Source organism: Porites lutea, chromosome 5 (genome assembly GCF_958299795.1).
Source record: "Porites lutea chromosome 5, jaPorLute2.1, whole genome shotgun sequence".
Lineage (NCBI taxonomy): Eukaryota > Metazoa > Cnidaria > Anthozoa > Scleractinia > Poritidae > Porites > Porites lutea.
Window position 1 is genome coordinate 25915316 of NC_133205.1, and position 19140 is coordinate 25934455.

The window sequence follows — 19140 nt, forward strand, 5'->3', positions numbered from 1 at the left end:
AATTATGATCCATTTATCTTTTCTATCGAGGGTTTGCAAGTGTTGTGACAGCTGCTCCAGACTCAATGTTTTCTTTCACCACTACAATGATCATATTTGTCATCCCTTGTTACGTATAGAGGCGGGGGAGTTCACCATTCACTTGCTTTCACTTGCATAAAAAGTGAATGCCCCCTCCGAGGATTTCAAATGAATGGTGCATGATAAGTTTAGTAAAATGGCTGCTTTATTTTAAACTGGCTTGGTTGGGATTTTTGGATCAAAGAGGTAGGTATACATGTGTATAGTCTGCTTGTTTCGCGTCATTGCATAAAGAACGAAGTTAAACGTTTATTAAAATATGTAAATTTAGACTACTGCAGGACTGCGGTAGCAGCTTTTTGACGTTAAATGTAAGTGGACAGGTATAGCAGGTATTTTGTAATCTAGCCCAATACAGTGGAAGCCTGCTCTATGGTCACCCGCTCACTACAGACATGTGTACACCGGTGCAAAAGGGACAGCTTCATTTTTCCTAATGAAAAGCTCATATATTTTCTCTAAAATTAACTTGCTTAATACGTACACCAGTTAGCACAGACAACGGACACTTTTTGTGTCTCAAGTCACAAACTTTCATATATAGTTAACTCCACTTTACGGACACTGTTACCGGCGCACTATCTATTTTCCTTGTCACAATCATGTACTTCTCTTATTGTAGACATTGTGCTCAGTTAAAGAGATGACAGATTTACATAAGTTAATACGATTTTATCACTAAAAAAAGTATCAAAATAGCGTGACATGCTTAAGACCCGTCTTTCTTTCTGTGTTTGACCCTTGTACAAAGCCTTGTTGCCTCCTACTAGTGCTGTACTACAACACAAGTTTAACTTCCTTGGGGTTAATTATGCTCAGTCTGTGGTCCTTCCCTTTTTCCTCTTTGTCTGTTTGAAGACTAATATTAATAAATCTTGTGTCCGTGACGTTTTTTTCGAAGAGCCCGCTTAACACGGAAACCCTGATAATAGGGACAATATGGCATATCCCCTTGGTTTCCGCATTAACCGGGACCCACTGTATTTAAATTCAGAAGGACAGAAGAGGACAGAACGAAGGACTTCTTCAAAGAAGAACTTAAGCTAAATTATATGAATGAGAAGATTTTCTTTACCTCTTTTTCCTTCTGACAGGTTCCATCAAACGATATTTACGCTTGTACTATTTCCAGAGAAAGGAATTTTCTTTATCTCGCCGTGGCGCCGCTCTTCCGCCGCCATTTTAAGTTCAAATATTGAGCCTGCAATAACTATCACTGACACTAAAGTTGGAATGCGCATGATTGCTCCTTGGTGGAAAACTTTTTTGTTTTGAAATTTTCTTTGGATCTTGGAAGATCTTGGAATCGTTGGTGGTTTACTAAATGTACCAAACAACTCAAAAAGAGGTGGATAAAATGTTAGTGAGTGCTATAAACTCCAAGTGGACGGTTCTGAATCTAAGTCATCGCGATCTAACGGTTCTCCCAGACTCGCTGAAGGAGCTTGCTAAAGTGAGAACTTTGTTGCTGAATGACAACAGGATCATCATGCCTCCAATGGAACTTGTAACATTGAAAAATCTACAAGTTTTGTCGCTTGATCACAACCAGCTGACGTTAATACCTTCTGGATTTCGGCAGCTAGCAAACTTGAGGATTTTATGCTTGAGTCACAACAATCTAGGATTTTTACCATCCGAAATTGGTGATTTAGTGTTTCTCAAAGAACTTTGGATCGTCAATATTCAGCTAATGTCGTTGCCTCCGGAAATTTGTAACCTTCCGCATTTGGAGAAACTCGGTGCAGGTTGTAATAACATCAAATCTTTGCCTGAAAACTTTGCAAGGTTAACAGCTCTCAAATGGCTAAGCTTAGCCAATAATCAACTTTCATCTTTACCAGATAATTTTCATCGCCTCATAAACTTGATGCACTTGGATCTTTCAGAGAATCAATTTGGTAAATTCCCTGAAGCTTTGCGTGGCTTAAACAAACTTGAATTTCTGAGTCTACAGTCAAACTTAATTCAATCTTTGAGCAGTAATTCAGTTGACAGTTTGCCTAATTTGAGTCATGTTGACTTACGAGATAATAAATTGGACTTGTTGCCAAGAAATTTGGAGCGCTTACATATCTTTGTCATTGGACAAAAGCAAGTTTACAGAGATGTAGAGGAAAATAGTTTGCAAAAAGTCATTGAAGTCAGGAAAAAACGTAAAAGTGCCAAAGTGTAAGAGGTTTGAAAGATGGAGTCAGCCAAGTTATAATTTGGCAATTTTTATGAAGTAAATGCAACCAGGGAGGCAAAGCATTCTGAAAGGGATGGAAGTGTATTACGGAAAATAAAAATCAAAGCCCTAAAAGAGGCTAAACTTGTATAGCATGACTTTTATTTTATCCTTAAAATAAATCACCCTTTAGAGCTGATAAAGCTCAAGTATGACACCTTTTCACTTAACTGTCTTTTGGGTTAAATTCAAATTTGTGGTTTCATTTTTGTAAGTGTCAATTTCCAGTTTCTTTATTTAAAACTAGCATTTTTTAACCAGTTGATCAGTTTCCTACCGGGGGTGGGGGGAGACTCCTCATATGAAAGGCGTGTGGATGCTCGTCGGAAATTTTGAATTAAACCCCTAAAGGAGAACAATCTGGGCGTGGCCCAAGCCTTTTTTGACCCCTAAAAGAGACCATGTTGAAACACAGACATTATATATATATTTATATTTTTTGCGTGCATCCCTAATCGAGACCTTCATGGCTGAATATAATGGTGTTTTGCCCAGAACACCCTAAGAGAGACCAAAATCCGAAATTTACACCCCTAAGCAAGATAACGAGCATCCCCACCCCTTTTATATGCGGAGTCCCTCCCCTGGGATTTCCTATTGAGTATTATATTCTAGACCCAAACTTTATGCTTTCTATACCCTACAACAGGGACTAAACTGCTTGAAACCATACCCTTCTCTGCAGCACTTACCTATACAGCCCATATATGGCAGTACTCCCAGAGCCAAATTTCCACTACTGATGCCATTGTAGCAATAATTATTATTTCTACAACGCACCATTCCATACTGTACCTGCTTTTTTCAGGGCTTGAATTTGGAGGTTATTAAGTGTGATAGGTTTTTTGCCACCCTTCACCTGTTAAGACCTCTTTTGGCTGTTATAATTAACAAGTGGTGGAAATATGGCAACTTCAATAATTTGCCATATTTTTTCTGTCCTCTTTGTCCCTTTCCATTCCCTCTGGTATTTTCTTTTAGTCTGTTCATTTCTCCTAGGCCTTTCACATATGAAACTGCTAGAAGTTTGACACGTCAGATTGTGAAAGCCAAGCATTTAGTGCAAAAAAACAAACAAACTAGACCTTTTCTTAAGATCCACTCAATTCTTATCCCAGCCAGCCAGCCAGCCAGCACCTAATTGCAAACAATGAAATTGTCATGAGGGAGTTAATAGAAGAAGATGAGAAATATTGTTATCATGATCACCCAAAACACTTCTTCAATCCAATCAACCTTTAACCAGTTTAAGTCCATGACAAAAAGGATGGAGGTACTAGGCCAATAATTGAGTGTGAAGGATTGGGATGGGAGGAGTGAGAGCTAGTACAAAGGAGTATTCTCTAAATATTAGTTCTCGAGGCAGTGCCGTCAACTCTCCCGAATAATCCAGGGGACTCGAGATTTTGGACCCTACCTCTTGGTCTCTAGATCAAAGTCTGAAATCTCTTGTATAAATATTGAAGTTTGCCTTTTCTAATGTAGACTTGACTTTCCCACCACAAAATTTCAAATATTTTGCATTGTTTCAGCTATTTTACTGTTAACATAGAACATTTCCTCGTAAACTCCAGTATGCCATTGTAATTTAAGCAATAATATGGCTAAATATAAACTGTTTATGTGGCACATACTGTGATACATCAATTGGAGTCAACAAGCATTTTTTGTGCAAATGACATGCGATATACATCTGATGTCATCTATCATCCCTTCCCTATCAATTCTTAATATTTGATGACATAGAAGGTTGACAGCCATGTCTAGGAGTGACAATTCTGCAGTTGATGAGAGATTTTTACTGGCAAAGGAAAAGGGCAAAGGAGCCTTCTAAAGTTAGGATTTTTTTAAAACGGTGTAGAAGCAAAATTTGGTAACCCAGCTGGAATTTAATTTGGTCAATTTGGTGTTTACTTCAGAGTAAAATAACACTTGTGTATGTGAGCTTGGGAGATAGAAAAATAAATGAACTTTTCCAATTTCGGTTCACAACAAAATTATGGGTACGACTGAAACCCTGTCCTGTACCCCGTTTGTAACTTTTTGGAACAGAACCATATTTGGAGTGAGACTGGGACGCAAGCGCATTAGAAACTGTCATTGATCAGACAATTTGCAACCTTCCAGTGGCTGCGACTGTTTTTTAGATCCATGGAATTTTAAGTGATGTTTCTGCGATGAATTAGATCTGTGCAGACGTTCAAGGCGTCACACTAGCTCGTAAATTGCTACCATTGTGTTGAGATTTTACGTGTTCGGTGCATAGCCTCTAAAATGGAGAGCGTGCAGGTTGAAGTTAAGATTGAAATTGGGCACAAGGCTTCTTGTAAAAAAACGAAGAGTCCTGAAGGCTTTACACACGACTGGACTGTTTTTGTGCGAGGGCCGGAGAGCTGTGATATTTCCCACTTTGTGGACAAGGTGGTCTTCTACTTACATGGGAGTTTTGCCAAGCCAAGACGAGGTAAGAGCAAAATATTTGCTTCCCCTCGTGTGTAAAATCAAATTCTCGTCGGAGCGGGTACACATAGATAGCATTTCGACATAAATCCGATTTTCAGATTTTTCATGTACTTGTAGAACTATTATGGTGTGATTCGACAGATTTCCTTTGTTTTCTATATCATTCTAACCACAGTTGATCACTTTAATGGCCAATTTTCCTCTAACTAAAAAAGATTAAGAGCTACTTCACAGCGTTTTACGTTGATGGTTTATTTCTTGACTTGTCATTTTGACGCGGAGGAAAATCGTTCCAACATTTGATATAATTTGCATTTCACCAAAAGGTCACGTTCATTTTGATCTTCTTATTTTCTGTGAGTTAGACACTTAAAATTCCGTGAAGTTGAAAAAAGTACATTATGTTTGTTATAGAAACACTCACTGTGCTTCGATCATAATACAAAATCTTAAGCTTAGTCCTCTATCCCTTTTCTTGTCTACATAAAACACTGACAACAGAGTGCTTTTATTATAATATTTGCTCAGAAAGGTTTTTGTTTTTTATTTCCCTACCTGGAAAACAACACGAAAGACTTTTCTTGAACTACAGATTTGCTAGAAGTTCACTTTTGTGGTAGCATTATTTCCTCATCATCTGCAGACAATTCTCGCAACGTGTTTTTATTTTCCAAGATAAGCCCTTCTGAGATAAGTGACCGTTAATGCATTTAACCTTCCTGTATATCATAGCACTGAAATATCAGCCTTACTTCTTCTCAATCTAAATTCACTACATTTTGTAATCTTCATGAAAAAAACTTGGCTTTTTGCAGCAGAAATCCATTTGGTAGCGAGATCGCGATGGATTCATCATGCAAATTACATTGTGAATTACTTGTGTAGATGTTTGTTTAACAAGTTACAACTTTTGGGGAGTAATATTTCCCTTAAAATAGATCAATGAGACTAGTATAATTACTACGTTTGACTCTTTTTTTCTTGATGTGTTGATGTCCATTTTTAAAAGCAAATATCATATCTAAAAACATTGAAACAAAATCTTTAGACAGTCCTTTAGGAAAATATCACGATGCAACAATTATAATTATTCTGTTCTGTTGATCGTGATTGATGCTACCAGTCTGTACTGGTTTGAAAAGCCTATACTGTATTTGCCAACGGTCATTATAAATATTCTTTATATACAAAATTTAAACAGGTCTAGTATGTATGTATGAAAAATTTACTTGTGTTGCCATTTTTTGCATTGTCAAAATCTTGTTGTTCTTTAAATCAACTTAAATTAGTATAACTTAGCCTTGTAACCGTCACCTAAGTGATGGATAAAGCCAACCCTCTTTTCAAGTAATCACTCCTGGCTCGAAAAATACTTGAATTTCGGGTTGTCCTGTGGGCAAGCAGCTCTCAGTGAAATTTTGCTTGCCCTGCACAGCAACTATGTGCTTGTGTTAATCTGTAGTTTATGATTTAGTTGGAGGATGACTTACCTGAACCCTTGCTCATTGGGCAGGTAAGCTTTAAAAGTTACTTGCCCAGCAAGAAAATCTACTAATCATAACTATAACAAAATTCTCAAATCTGACTGACTATCAAACTGTCCTGATTTCATTCTAATAGGACAGTGTAATAGGACAGTATGCGTCATGCCTAAGTAATTGGACAGTATGCACTATCACACGTGTGTTTAAATGGGCTTTTTTTTTCACTGCTAGCAAAAACTCTCGGAATTTCTTGTGTTTCGATTTTAAAAAGCCTTATATATCACAAATTTTGTTATAGTTATGATCAATTGGTAACAGAACTTCGTGTCATCCAATTCGTTCTGTAATCATACTCGTGATTAAACAAATCGTTTGACAAGTTGTCCGATTTTGTTTATCACTCCTATGATTATTGACCGAATTGGACTCCGCTCAGTCCTATTACCAAGATTAATAACTCCCGGACTACCAGATGGCACTTTTCTTGAGCCCTGATTTTGTTTAAGGAGAGGGGGCAGCTGTACAAAAGGCTATGTCTGTGATAAACGGATAATTGTTGACAGAATGCATTTGCTCCAAGTGTTGTGAGAATCTTGCCATGTGGAACCTCCAACATAATTTTTAATGTGAATAGCATTATTCCAGTTTCCGAAATGGTGGGGTGAATTGTCAGTCCTTGGTTGTTCCATTGATCCTTTCTTTGATCCTTCCATTCTTTGTAAACAGTAGTAAAACAATAGTATACCTTGATGCTTTGAAGATTGATGGATCTCCACAATTGACTAGAAATAAATGTCATCTGAGTCTCCAAGGTTGAAGTGTACTCAATTTACAAGTGGATAAATGAAGTTTTTTCTTGGTACTCTTTTTATGCTTTAAAATCTATGAATTCAAAAGATGCTTTATCGCCAAGGTCGCAGATAAAAGTAAACCTCTGGTTAAGTCCGTCTGCGTGCCAATGCTGAAATCCTAGTCTGGGCCCCCAGCTGTGTTCCAGGATTTGAGTGCACCTCATGGTTGGCCTATTAAAAAAGTTATGGTTGATTTGCCAGTCTGGTTAAAGGGAAATTAAAAACACACTTCCAGTAATTTGTTGAGTCTGTTGGGGCCTAGAGCAGTCTGTTGGGGAGCAAGGGATGGTGCAGTGGTGAGAGCGCTCGCCTCCTACCAGTGTTGCCCGGGTTCAAATCCTGGCATCGACGCCATATGTGGGTTGAGTTTGTTGTTGGTTCTCTCCTTTGCTCTGAGAGGTTTTTCTCCGGGTACTCCAGTTTCCCCCCTCTCCTCAAAAACCAACATTTCGAAATTCCAATTCGCCCAGGAATCAGGTAGACGAAGAACTACTTTGTGGATGTGCTACCTCCAAATCATTATTTATTTATTTATTTATTTATTTATTTATTTATTAAGAGTAAGGATCGCAGCATTGCTTTGCAGAAGTTTCTAGCCTGGGTTAGATTACATCTGTCATGCAGGCTAATACAGGGTTCACACAGTCTTGAAAAGCCCTTGAATTTTATGGGAAGTCCTTGAAAAGTCCTTGAATTCCATTTTTCCTTGAAAATCCTTAAATTTTTATGCAAGTCCTTGAAAACTCCTTGAATGTCTTCAGCTTGGAATGTAGTGGCCTTGAAAGTGTTTTTGATGCTTTTTGGTTGTCCAAGACAGAATATGAATCATAGCTCAGAGAATTTAAAGGTTATTTACACAAAGTGCTCAATGTTTTATTCAATAATTAACTATCAATTTAAGACAAGTGAACTGAAGAATGTAGAGAAGTTGGTGAAGCAAACAATTCAAGCCTCAAGGCCTTATTAGAATAGACTGGGGATGTGTATTTTTATTAGAATCTGTGAAATCATATTCCTAGTAGGTGGTCCTTGAAAAGTCCTTGAAAAACAGTTGAAATTTTTTTGTATGAACCCTGTAATATTATATTGAGCCAGTAAGTCCAAGTGTCAGAAAAGTTAATACGCGAATGGTATTGAGTTGTGATGTTATGCAAATTAAGGATGTACTACTGCTTGGTGTTCGACTAAACAAATTCAGCAACTGCATAGCTGTCTTTTTAATTAGAGTATAATACTTATTATGTAAGCAATAATCTGGTTAGAAATGTGATCTTCAAGTGTAACAGTGGCTGTATACATTGCTCCCAGAAATTTTAGAATTTTGTTTAAAATCGAACAGTAAGAATAAAAATGCAAATAAACTGAAAATGTCTTGTAAACAATGGCGGGAAGAAGCAGTTGGAAGAGGGCTTTTGCTTCAGTTGCTTACCCTAGAAGTAAACAAGTCTGGAAGTGCTACAAGTACAATTGTTGGAGTGATGCTCTAATTGTATGCTTGGTTCAAATTTTACTTTTCTTTGTTCCAGACTTAACATCAGAAATTACCATACCCAAAAACAAGGAAAATAAAATTTTTGAACCAAGGATAAAAGTGAACCACAGCAGATTTTAAACTGTTACTCTTTATCAATTCAGTTTCAACGAAAGTGTAACTTTTATTTTCATTAATGGTATCCTTCAGTTTTTCTAAGTCATGAGTTTCAGAAATGCCATTTTCTCTGCACTCCTAGAAACCAGTTATCTCTGGATGTGTTATTTTTATTCCTCCCTGTTCAAACTAGCAATGACTCTGCTGACATGAAAATATTGTTGTTTTTGCAGTTTTGAAGGAGCCCCCATACAGAGTAGCAGAAGCAGGATATGGAAGTTTTTATCTTCCAATTGAAGTCTATTTTAAAAACAAAGAGGAGCCAAGGAAACTGAAATTTCATTATGACCTGTTTTTGCCTGTGTATGGTTCTCCGCCAATTGATAATATTCGCAGCGAGGCACTCACATTTATGAACCCCACAGAGGAGTTTAAGAAAAAACTTGTTAAAGGAGGAGGTATTGTTACCTGCATGGGAACAGTAAATGGACTTCACAGGTACTCACAAGGAACTTTATAGTCGGGAGTTTAAGCAACCTTGATGAAGATTTGGTTCAACTGGGACAAGATAATTCTAGATTGAGCAAGTGAAGGCACCAAAAAGGGAAATTATGGACTGGAGAAGTTTTTGGAAAAGTTATTTAAAAAGAACCCTTTTTTATATTTATCTGTTCAAAGGAAAGTTGCTGTACAGGGTTGTCCAAAGTAGCCAGCAGCCGGTGAAAATCGTTGCCTACTTGATTAGTACTGGCCGGCTGCTCTGCTTGGTTTTTCTTTGTGGGTGACGTTTTTTAAATAAAATATCCCTGGACGGGCCACTTACTTTGACAACACATGGGTGTAATTGCTAGTGGGCCATTTTCTGTTTGTTTTTACCACATTTTAATGACAAATGTGTGCAAACAGGAGCATGGGGAAATATCTTGCACCAGGCTTGATTATATTCATGGCAGGTGCAACATTTAAAAGGCTTAAAGTCAAGAGGATATTACTGTTTTAGGTCAATTCTGTGCTGAAGTCATTTCTTAGTGCCTTAACTCACATACAAAAGTCTCTGTTAGAGATTTGAAGAAGATATCAAACAGATTTCATCGGATAGCACTAACCATAATAATATTTTGGTGATTTTTGCAGGCATAAAATTTGGGCCAACTTTTTAAGTTTCAATCCATGTCCATCCTTGCCATCCTTAACCCTTTAAGTCCCAATAGTGACCAACATTAATTTTCTCCTAACAATATCCACACAATATCAAGAGATAAGATTATGAGAAGTAATAAAATGATCACCTAAGAGAAAATGCTTTGATCTTTTATCAAATTCTCTCAACTCATTCTTTAAGGAAATATATCGAGATCAGTTTGGAGAATTTGTATGTGGATATTGGTACTTAAAGGGTTCAAAACCTAAATATAGTCTTCACTGCTTACCGGACGTTTCGTACCCACGGACGTTTCGTACCCAGACGATTCGTACCCAAAGTTGAGATGATTCGTACCCAACACTAAGATGATTCGTACCCAAAGCTTAGATGATTCGTACCCATGCAATAACCAAGTTTTAATTTTGTAAACAGTGTGTTTTCATAGTTTAAAATCTCACCTCCTCTAGTATCGGCGCCGCTCACTCGTCACGAGTCTACACAAAGAAAGTGAGCGGTGGTTAATTTCATCTAACTCGCGTGAGAGCGCATGACTTATCAAAATGGATCGCGTAAAAGCGCATGAACTAACATAATACAACTTTGTAAAGTTTATGATTTGACAAGTTCAAACATTGACATATAAATTGGACCCAGCCGTGAAAAGTGGGAACAAGCTAATTTCGTGTAAGGACCATTTCCTTTTGAGTTGTATGTTAATGAAAAGTCTCACCTCCTTTAGTATCGGCGCCGCTCACGCGTCACGAGTCTACGCAAAGAAAGTGAGCGGTGGTTATAATTTGATCTAACTCGCGCGTAGGTAACGAGTCCTGATTTATATAAATGTTTATTTGAGATTGTTTTGAGAGAGATATGATTAAAAATGTTTTATTATCAAAAAGGCAGTTGGGTACGAATCATCTAAGCTTTGGGTACGAATCATCTTAGCGTTGGGTACGAATCATCTCAACTTTGGGTACCAATTGTCTGGGTACGAAACGTCCGTGGGTACGAAACGTCCGGATTCCTCTTCACTAATAAAACTGGACCATTATGTTTAGAAGACGGTTGATGTGAAGACATATTTTAGCTTTTCAAAAAGATGGCAAGTAGCAAGACATAACCTCTTTAAGCATATTTTCAAAATTGCAATAAATTGATGATTTTTTGTTGTTCCTTTAGTGCCTCCTCCCCAGGAAAAGGGACACCGCATCCACAAAGCATGGACACAAATGCTGGCAAGGAAACAAACAACATCAGTGATACAAATAATACACAAAAACATGCAACTTCTTTGCAAGAGCCTGACAAAGTAAAAAAACAAAGGCACGATGGAGTTGTAGGTAACAAGACTGTTAAAATGCAAGAAACTGTTACTACACCAGGACTAAAAAGATCTTCTAGTACATCTGGTGCAGATGATCTTCCGCCACAGCCTACGGTGAAAAAGAAGAAAAAGAAAACTGATGAAGGAACCACAAAGAACAAACCTGTTGGTTTTATTCCTTTAGAGCTACCAGTGCCCGGGAATGAAAACAAAGACAAACTAGAGGAGATGAAAGATGTCAAGTTAAAAATTAAATCATTGCCTTCAAAAAGTGCTGGGAATGACAAAAAGAAAAACAGACGCTCCTCATCAGAGGTTGGCACCGGTGAAAGTGCAAATAAACTTTTAAAGACTGCAGACTCAACATCAACCAAGAAAGCCAAGCTAAAATCACCCAAGGAAGATTTGAAACAGGTTAAACAGGAGGAGAAGAAAGTAGAAAAGATTACTTTTCGCCGTAGTTCTGGTGATAGCTGGTCAAGTAGCACTTCTAGTTCAAGTTTGTTAGGGAACGCTAGTGGCACCAAAAACACTGCACTGAATGCACTATTAGCGGAAATAGGAGATGATGATGATGATGACGATGAGGATGAGGTTGATATTTTTACCCCGTTTCAGTCCAGCTCAACTCACACTGCAAAGACACAGAAACAAAAAAGTGCTTCAGTTATTTCTCCAAATGATTCATCACAGAGTAAAGATAGTAAAGACAGTAGTAAAGTCAAGGTGAAAGGCAGTACACAGACAAAGAAATCAGAGACTTCCAAAAATGGGAGAAAAAATGGGTTGAAAAGCCCTACCACCAAGTCACCATCTGTTAAACAAAGGTGAAATTCATTTTTGCTCTCTACTTAATCCTTTGAGTGTTCTCTTATAGACCTTTCCTGCTTTCCTGTGAACAAAGGCACCAACTCAAGACTTGGGTTGACAAAATACAGTAATTTGTTTGAAACTGTCCCCCCAAGTCTGGACCTTGTTTCTTTATGTGTGCTAACTGGAGTGGAATGTTGGAAAGGGCTGTTAAGAAGTCTTTTGTTACTTTTAGGGGACCTTCGCTCTATCTGAAAAACTCGAGTAGGTGCACAAGTTTAATACGCATGAAAATTACTGACAAAATTACAAAGCTAAGAATTAAATTTTAGAAAGTAAGTAATATAGGAAAGGTTAAAAGAAATAAAATGCAAAATTACGGTTTTAACATATGTGAAAGCAAAGATCAGCAGCGTGATGAACAAACAATTCAAAATTGCCATTGTATGCATCATTTTTTTCTCATTCTACACTCTGCATTTAGCATCAGTATAAATTTGACATATTGTTGGGTATTAAACTCATCATTTTGCACATGCATTTACTTAGTTTTTTTTCCCTTACTGAGCGAAGACCCTGTGTGCTGTAGCCTGTCTACATCTGTCTGTCCTCCCCCCAAAAATGGTGAATTTGTTCTTTTTGTTGGGGGGGGGGGGGGAAGGGGGGTGGGGGCTGGTGCAGAGAAGGATGTACAAAGGCTGCATGTGCTGCTATTTAAGAGATTTTCTTAAAATTTAGAAAATCATGGCCACCCTGCAAAACTATAAATGTGAAGATTTGAAATTTGAGAAAGTTGTGATGTTGAAAACTAGTGTAGACCTGTTGTAACTACATGGGTGTATGGTTTTTGGTATGCATTCTCTTTTGCTAAGTAGTGGAACTATTGCTCTTCTAGTCTCCAAAAAAAACTTTTCACCACTTCAACCCCAGTGACAGCAAGCTTCAGATCATTTGAATCATGGAAAGTCAAAAGTTTGGCATTGGCTATCATTTTTCTTTCTAAAGAACATGTTTTTATGATTCAATTTCAGCCCCAAACCAAAGCTTAAAGAGACTAAACAAGGCAACAATGGACAGCAGAATCCATCAACAGAACTCATTCAACTTTACAGACGTCTTACTACACTGAAAGACTCAAGTGTGCTTCAAAGAGTAGCGGACATTTTAGAAGCAACAGGTCGCTTTGAACTCACAGACACTACGCTGGATTTTGACTTGTGTGCTCTGGACAAAATGACTATCAAAAAGATTGAAAACTCAATCAACAGGTAACCAGAGTGGGATGTACTCTGTGTTAAAGAAACTAGTTGTGCCACAAGTGTCACACACCAAGTCTTCCTTTTGTCCAGTGGGAGCAATCTTCACATGAGGGTATTCATGTAGAGTGGGGAGGTGGGAATTGTGGAGAGAAGGGTGTGTAACTTAATTTGTTTTCAAATAAACCCTTAACTTATGGCTGGTCACTGATAGATGTTTGTATCTAGTGTATTGGAAACTGTGGTTTAGCTTTACCAGTTCAAAATTAATGTTTGTCACCAAAAAATTATATGTGACATAATGCCTGGAAAATATCCTGAAGTAAATTTTTATCAATTGCTAGATTCTCCTTTTACTCTTTTGTGTACTAAAGGAGAACCTAGCTTGAGATTAACCGACGTCGCTTAAGGTCTCTTTCCTCACACGCAAATGGCAGGTATGACCTGCAAATGAAAGTCACTTATTTAATATTTAAATGCTTCAACAAACTTTTAAAAAGAAAAACAATAAGTTATTGCAAAAAATAAATGCCAAATAAATTTCTTAAGAGTTTAAGAGGAGAAGGAAGTGTGAAGCCTTCTCAGAGTCAACCTCTGAACCCCATTTTTTTCTGGTACTGTCTTACTCTAGTGATTCAAATGAAAAAGTTTTTATAACAGAATTTTAATAAATTTTTTTAATATTAAAAATTACGAGATTTCTGGAGGAAAGAGTCTACCATAATATTGTTTTTGAGGGTATGCAGTGTGTGGCATCCAAACATCTTTGAGTGGGCATAGTACATGTTATAGGATGCAGCAGGATTAGCCTCAGAAAACAGCTTACATTTCGTGATGCCACAAACCATTTACCGTTTCCTCATGAAATGACATCTGAGAAACAAGCACAGAAATTCCATACTGATGACATGTCACTATACAGATCTGAGTAGTGCTTCTGATTGGTCATGCCACATAGGAAATTTGCTTCAGCCAATCAGAAGCCCTTTGTTCTTGGATCTGGGTGGTCGCGCTTCATCAGTATGGAATTTCTGCACTTGTTTCTCAGACGTCATTTCGTAGGGAAACTGTTTGTGGTGTCATGAAATGTCAGCTGTTTTCTCAGGCTACAGCAGAACAGGCCTCCAAATTCAAGCCATTGCTTATGACCATTATTCTAGTCCTGTTTATTTTACCTACGACTGTTGTTATCTCCAAGACCATCATGTCAGTGGGCTAGCAAGAGTTTGAGTAAGTTTTCAGTCAGTAAATATCAGTGTTTCATTGTCATCATTTAAGGAGTTGTAAATGAACTCTTTAAGCACCAATATCCACGTACAAATTCAGGCCTGCTAACCCTCCTGGTTTCCAGGGACACTCCCGGTTTTTTGTCTTTTCTCACGGTCTCCCGACGAAAACCTGAAATCTCTTGGTTTTTCTGGCAGGGGTCGTGTTGATTGCACCATTTAAGCAGCCAAAAACTGTTTTATATTTTAAGGGTATAAAACATGGCCACATGGAGATACAACATTTCTCTAAAGTGAAGGGGTGAAACATTTTTCAACCCAAGAAGAGAAATATTTTTATCTCCAAGCAGCCATGTAATGTGCTATATTTTATTAAATAAACACCCAAATGAAATACCAAACCATTTCACTTAAATACTTTTTCGCTGTGAAAGGCACGATTTATCATTTAGCTATCACAGCAGTGATGATCTATTGTGCAGATAATTATCATGTGTTTGGACAAAGTTCACCTGGTATTTCATTGGTGTTTATATTAATAAATGAGGGTTGTTTTGTCTCACCTGAACATTGTGATCTGTGCAAAATGGATAGTTTTATAACTCGAGGTTCATGTTTGTAGATAAGAGGAGATTTTCTTGGTTTTGTTTTCTAAACAAATTATTTTGTACTAGCTTTTTTGTTGCAGTCAAAGCCCCCCTAGGCAGGCACCCTTTAAAAGCAGATAAAGGTGTCTGGAGCTGGCTGCTTAGGTAAAATAGTTTTTGTATGCAGAGGGTCAAACAGGGTTTTATCAAGGTGGCCATTAGTAGCTTTGTCTGCTTAGGAGAGTGTCTCTTAAGGGAGCTTTAACTGTTCTTACCTTCTTTGTCATGTGATAAGTGTTCAAAATAAGTCCATGACAGCCGCAAGGTAACAAAGGTATTCATAACGTTAGACAGTGAGGCAAGTATATCTGCTGTTTTCTTTCATGCTACCACACCAAGTACTATATTAGTTATAATGGTGCAAAAAATTTGTTCCACATATTATTGCCTTTTGGTCTTGTTATTTCTATATAAGTTCCAATATTTTTTATGAAGAACTCTTAGGAAAGCATCCCAGGCAATGATAATTTATTGAAGAGCCTTGTGAAGGATGAGGCATAATAATGTAGCAACAACTTTCCTTGACTTTTTTCTTTCCAGACGTAACTAATCGATGACAAATAAGTTGAGAAAAAAATGATAGAAATTGTATGAGATGAGTAATCGAACGTATCAATTTATCGTCAGTGAGTAATCGATGTCATTGATGATCGATTAGTCATCAATTACCCATTGATTATAGCGTGTAATCAATGAGTAATAACTTGATTACCAAATGATTACTCATCTATTACTCATTATGTCGTTCATCACCGATTACTTACATCTGGTTCTTTGGATGGTATATTTTTTATATGAAGAAACTGAATCAATAGTTTATAGATCCTGTTATCTACACTGAGTAATAACACTTACACATTCTAACCTTCGTGTGAATGGCTTTTTCCTAGAGAAGTTTTCAAGTGTATGCAAATAGGCTTAGGATGTAAACTGTCATTTAAATATCAATGCCATTCATGCAGAATGAATGTTATAGCTATAATGTACCATTATTCTTTTGTGTCAGATACTTATAGTTTCAAAATGAATTACAAACCTATTATGGACCAATTTTCCAACAATAAGAAGACAGATATTAATCTCCATCCGCAATCACCCACATTATTTTATCTTCAGTGAGTACCTCGTACAGATCTTTGTAACCATTTGTAGATCTACCCTAGTTTATATTTGTAAGTTATTTTTATGTCTACTATATTTGATATTAATCCTCAGAAATTTACATCCAGCAAGTTTATTTCATAGTGTAAATAAAAGGCTAACTTATTGTCAAAAGGACTTGGTTTTGACACAGTGGTTTTGTTTTAGACTGAAAGCAATCTGGCTTCCCTCTCCCCTTGGAGGAGTTTCCACCCTTAGATCTAAACCCTTTTGCTTTTGTATACTATTGTCAGTGGTGGATCCCCTTATTTTTAGTCCAAACTGAGGCCCAAAGGGCTGAAAAAATTTTTTTTTCAACCGGGTCGCCCCCTTATCTCAGGGTCTGGATCCGCCACTGATTTTTTGACAGAAAAGGCCTTCCTTTTGTGTACCTTCTATCAAAAAATGTACCCCTTTCATATGTCTTCCAATGGACCCTGCATCCCTTTTCTAAACCCTTGGTCTGAATCAGAACGCACATACAAGAGAGGATCTTTGCAGATTAGAACAAGAGCCCTAAATGATACACTTATTTGTTTGTCTCACAATAATCACATTGCTATTACCACACACAGCTGGTCATCATCAGTGACAATCTTGAGACAAACAAGAAACGAGCCTATTGTAAACATACATTGATAAATATTGAGCTAAAAGTGCTACAATTCACTTAGGAACACTCCATGTCCTGTGCTTTAGCATGTGTTAATCTTTCAGTGAACTGTCAGTCTCCTACTTGCACCATTTCTGTGCCTGTAGCAGTAATGGATAAAATGAAACACAATTTTTGGGCCATAATTATTTATTACTACTTTCTTCTCACTCTGAAAACATTTTTGAGAGCTAATTACACACTAACTGCTGTGCTTACAACACTATAATCAGTCTCCATTTTTAATGATGATTTATTATTCTCTCTCTTAAGGAAAATTGTCTTAAGTTACACTAGGTGTTAGGCAGCAGCATTGAAGATTTAAAAATAATACAAAATGAACTATAAAATAGAAGGGAAGGATTGCTGCACCCTAGCCTGTTACGAGAGTTGCAATGTTATTCAACAATGCTGGCGATGGGATAAAAGAGCAAATTTTTGGTTATGATAATGTTATCTCATCATCACAGTAATCTAAACAAGCTAGATAAATATAACCAAAATACCCCTTAAGAATAATGAGAGGTACAAAACATAATTACGTTTTATCAAAAATTTTAACCCAGCATAACAATTAGCCTGGTAAGCAATATAATTTTAAAATAATGATTAAAAGTTTGACAAGAAAGTAAAGGCTCATTAATGTCAGACAGAAGCATCTAACCCAATATGCTTTCCAGATGCATCTCTACAAAGATTTACCTACTAGTAGCATTAATTAATGTATATGAAAAGAATAGTTGTGAAAAAAGGACTTCATAGAAGTTACACATCATAAAAATCACCAACAACTAGTATAGGAACTTCTTAACTAGTCTTTACATCCTGCACTCTTTGTGCTTTATTCAAATGCCTTTAGCTTATTCAATAAATAATTAATTTTTAATCCTTTCATTTGTCAAACAGACTGATTTGGTCTTTCATTATGTTCAAACTGCAATGTCTTTAAATAAACTATTTAATCACACTTTACAAAATTAATATATTATAATAAACCTAGTGTATGGCCTCGCTCTCCATGAGTTCTCTGTGGCTCAGTGGATAGAGCACCTGCCCAGTGTTCGGGAGGTCATAGGTTCGAATCCTGTTGCGGACTCAGATTTTTTTTGTTCGTCTCACACTTTTGAAAAGCTGATTATTTCAACTTCGAAATAATATTGTTAGGCAGCAATATTATTAAAATTTACAATTTGGTATAAAGTGTGCACATGTTAGAGAGATTCGGAATCAGGTTTAAGGCAAAAGCAAACATCAATTTGCACCATTAACAACTGTGCTTTGTTCTTTTGTCAATTCATGCAACAGTGGTTATGTCCTAGTGAGTCAGGAATGAGTAAAAAGGGGGAATTGGTTGATAAGAAGACTGTAGAAATGCAGGCATAATAAAGAAAAAAGAGAATTCATTGATGAAAGAGGACCACTTTGTTGTGGACACTCGGATCTGTCCCTTTGGAGTTCCTGTTGTGCTACAGTCTATAATCACGTTGGTATTATAACAGTGAAACACTTTGAGACAACTAAGAAAACTACTCAGTACAAACTCAGAACAGGTAACAATGAATTATAACTAATATAATCTACATTATAGGGCACTGTCCAAGTGCATCTCGGAATATATTGTAAGTCAAAAACACACACACACTGCCTTTTGTGCCTGTGAGAAGAGGACCTCCCCTGAAGGCAGCAAAAGTCAGTGATTCAGATTTGCCTCAAATACCCCATATAAATATTTTAAAAAAATGTAAGTTGAAAGACATCACAACAAAAACTTTTCTCTATAACTGTACAATCATATAAAAACGTTCCATTTTTCCTCTAGAATTTCACTGGGTAACGTCTTCCTGAACTTTTAAACTCAGAAAGACTTCAAAATGGTAACATATGGTTCAGCTGTTTTGTTATAGCTCAATTTACAAACTCTAAACCACACTAAAACTGCAAATTCTTATTTAACATAACATTATTTTATTTTTGGTTTCCACCTTAAAGCCCTAAACAGCCTAATAAAGTTCTTGCCATAAACAGCATTTAGGTCCTCTTTACTAAAATAATAACATATCACAGCCTCATAAACTACGCAGATGGTAAGACAGAGTGCTGAGCCAAAACCTCTATCTGGTCTTGAAAAGGTAGCTTGACTGTTTGTCTTATGGTAATACCGTAAATGACCTAATAAACACCAGGGGTGTCTTAATATTAATTTTAGGGGTCCACGCAAGGGCATTTAAAAGGTAGGAGGAGTTT

The 19140-nt window shown here is 37.0% G+C and overlaps 3 protein-coding genes across 3 annotated transcripts in view; 2 read left to right on the forward strand and 1 right to left on the reverse strand.

Moving 5' to 3' along the window:
* Nucleotides 1-1269, reverse strand: part of LOC140936474 (uncharacterized) — a 30653-nt gene extending 29384 nt beyond the window's left edge. Inside the window, exon 1 of the mRNA XM_073385950.1 lies at nucleotides 1157-1269. The gene's annotated coding sequence lies outside the window, so the exon portion shown is untranslated. The remainder of the gene's footprint in view (nucleotides 1-1156) is intronic.
* Nucleotides 1270-1286: 17 nt separating this feature from the next.
* LOC140936476 (uncharacterized) lies at nucleotides 1287-2279 on the forward strand. The gene has a single exon (XM_073385955.1). It carries the CDS (start codon nucleotides 1406-1408, stop codon nucleotides 2255-2257), a length of 852 nt encoding a protein of 283 aa, XP_073242056.1. The 5' UTR covers nucleotides 1287-1405; the 3' UTR covers nucleotides 2258-2279.
* A 2136-nt stretch (nucleotides 2280-4415) lies between these two features.
* LOC140936494 (uncharacterized) lies at nucleotides 4416-14162 on the forward strand. The gene is made up of 4 exons (XM_073385972.1): nucleotides 4416-4775; nucleotides 8931-9195; nucleotides 11021-11992; nucleotides 13007-14162. Exons 1-4 carry the CDS (start codon nucleotides 4586-4588, stop codon nucleotides 13245-13247), a joined length of 1668 nt encoding a protein of 555 aa, XP_073242073.1. The 5' UTR covers nucleotides 4416-4585; the 3' UTR covers nucleotides 13248-14162.
* The last annotated feature ends 4978 nt before the right edge of the window (nucleotides 14163-19140 follow it).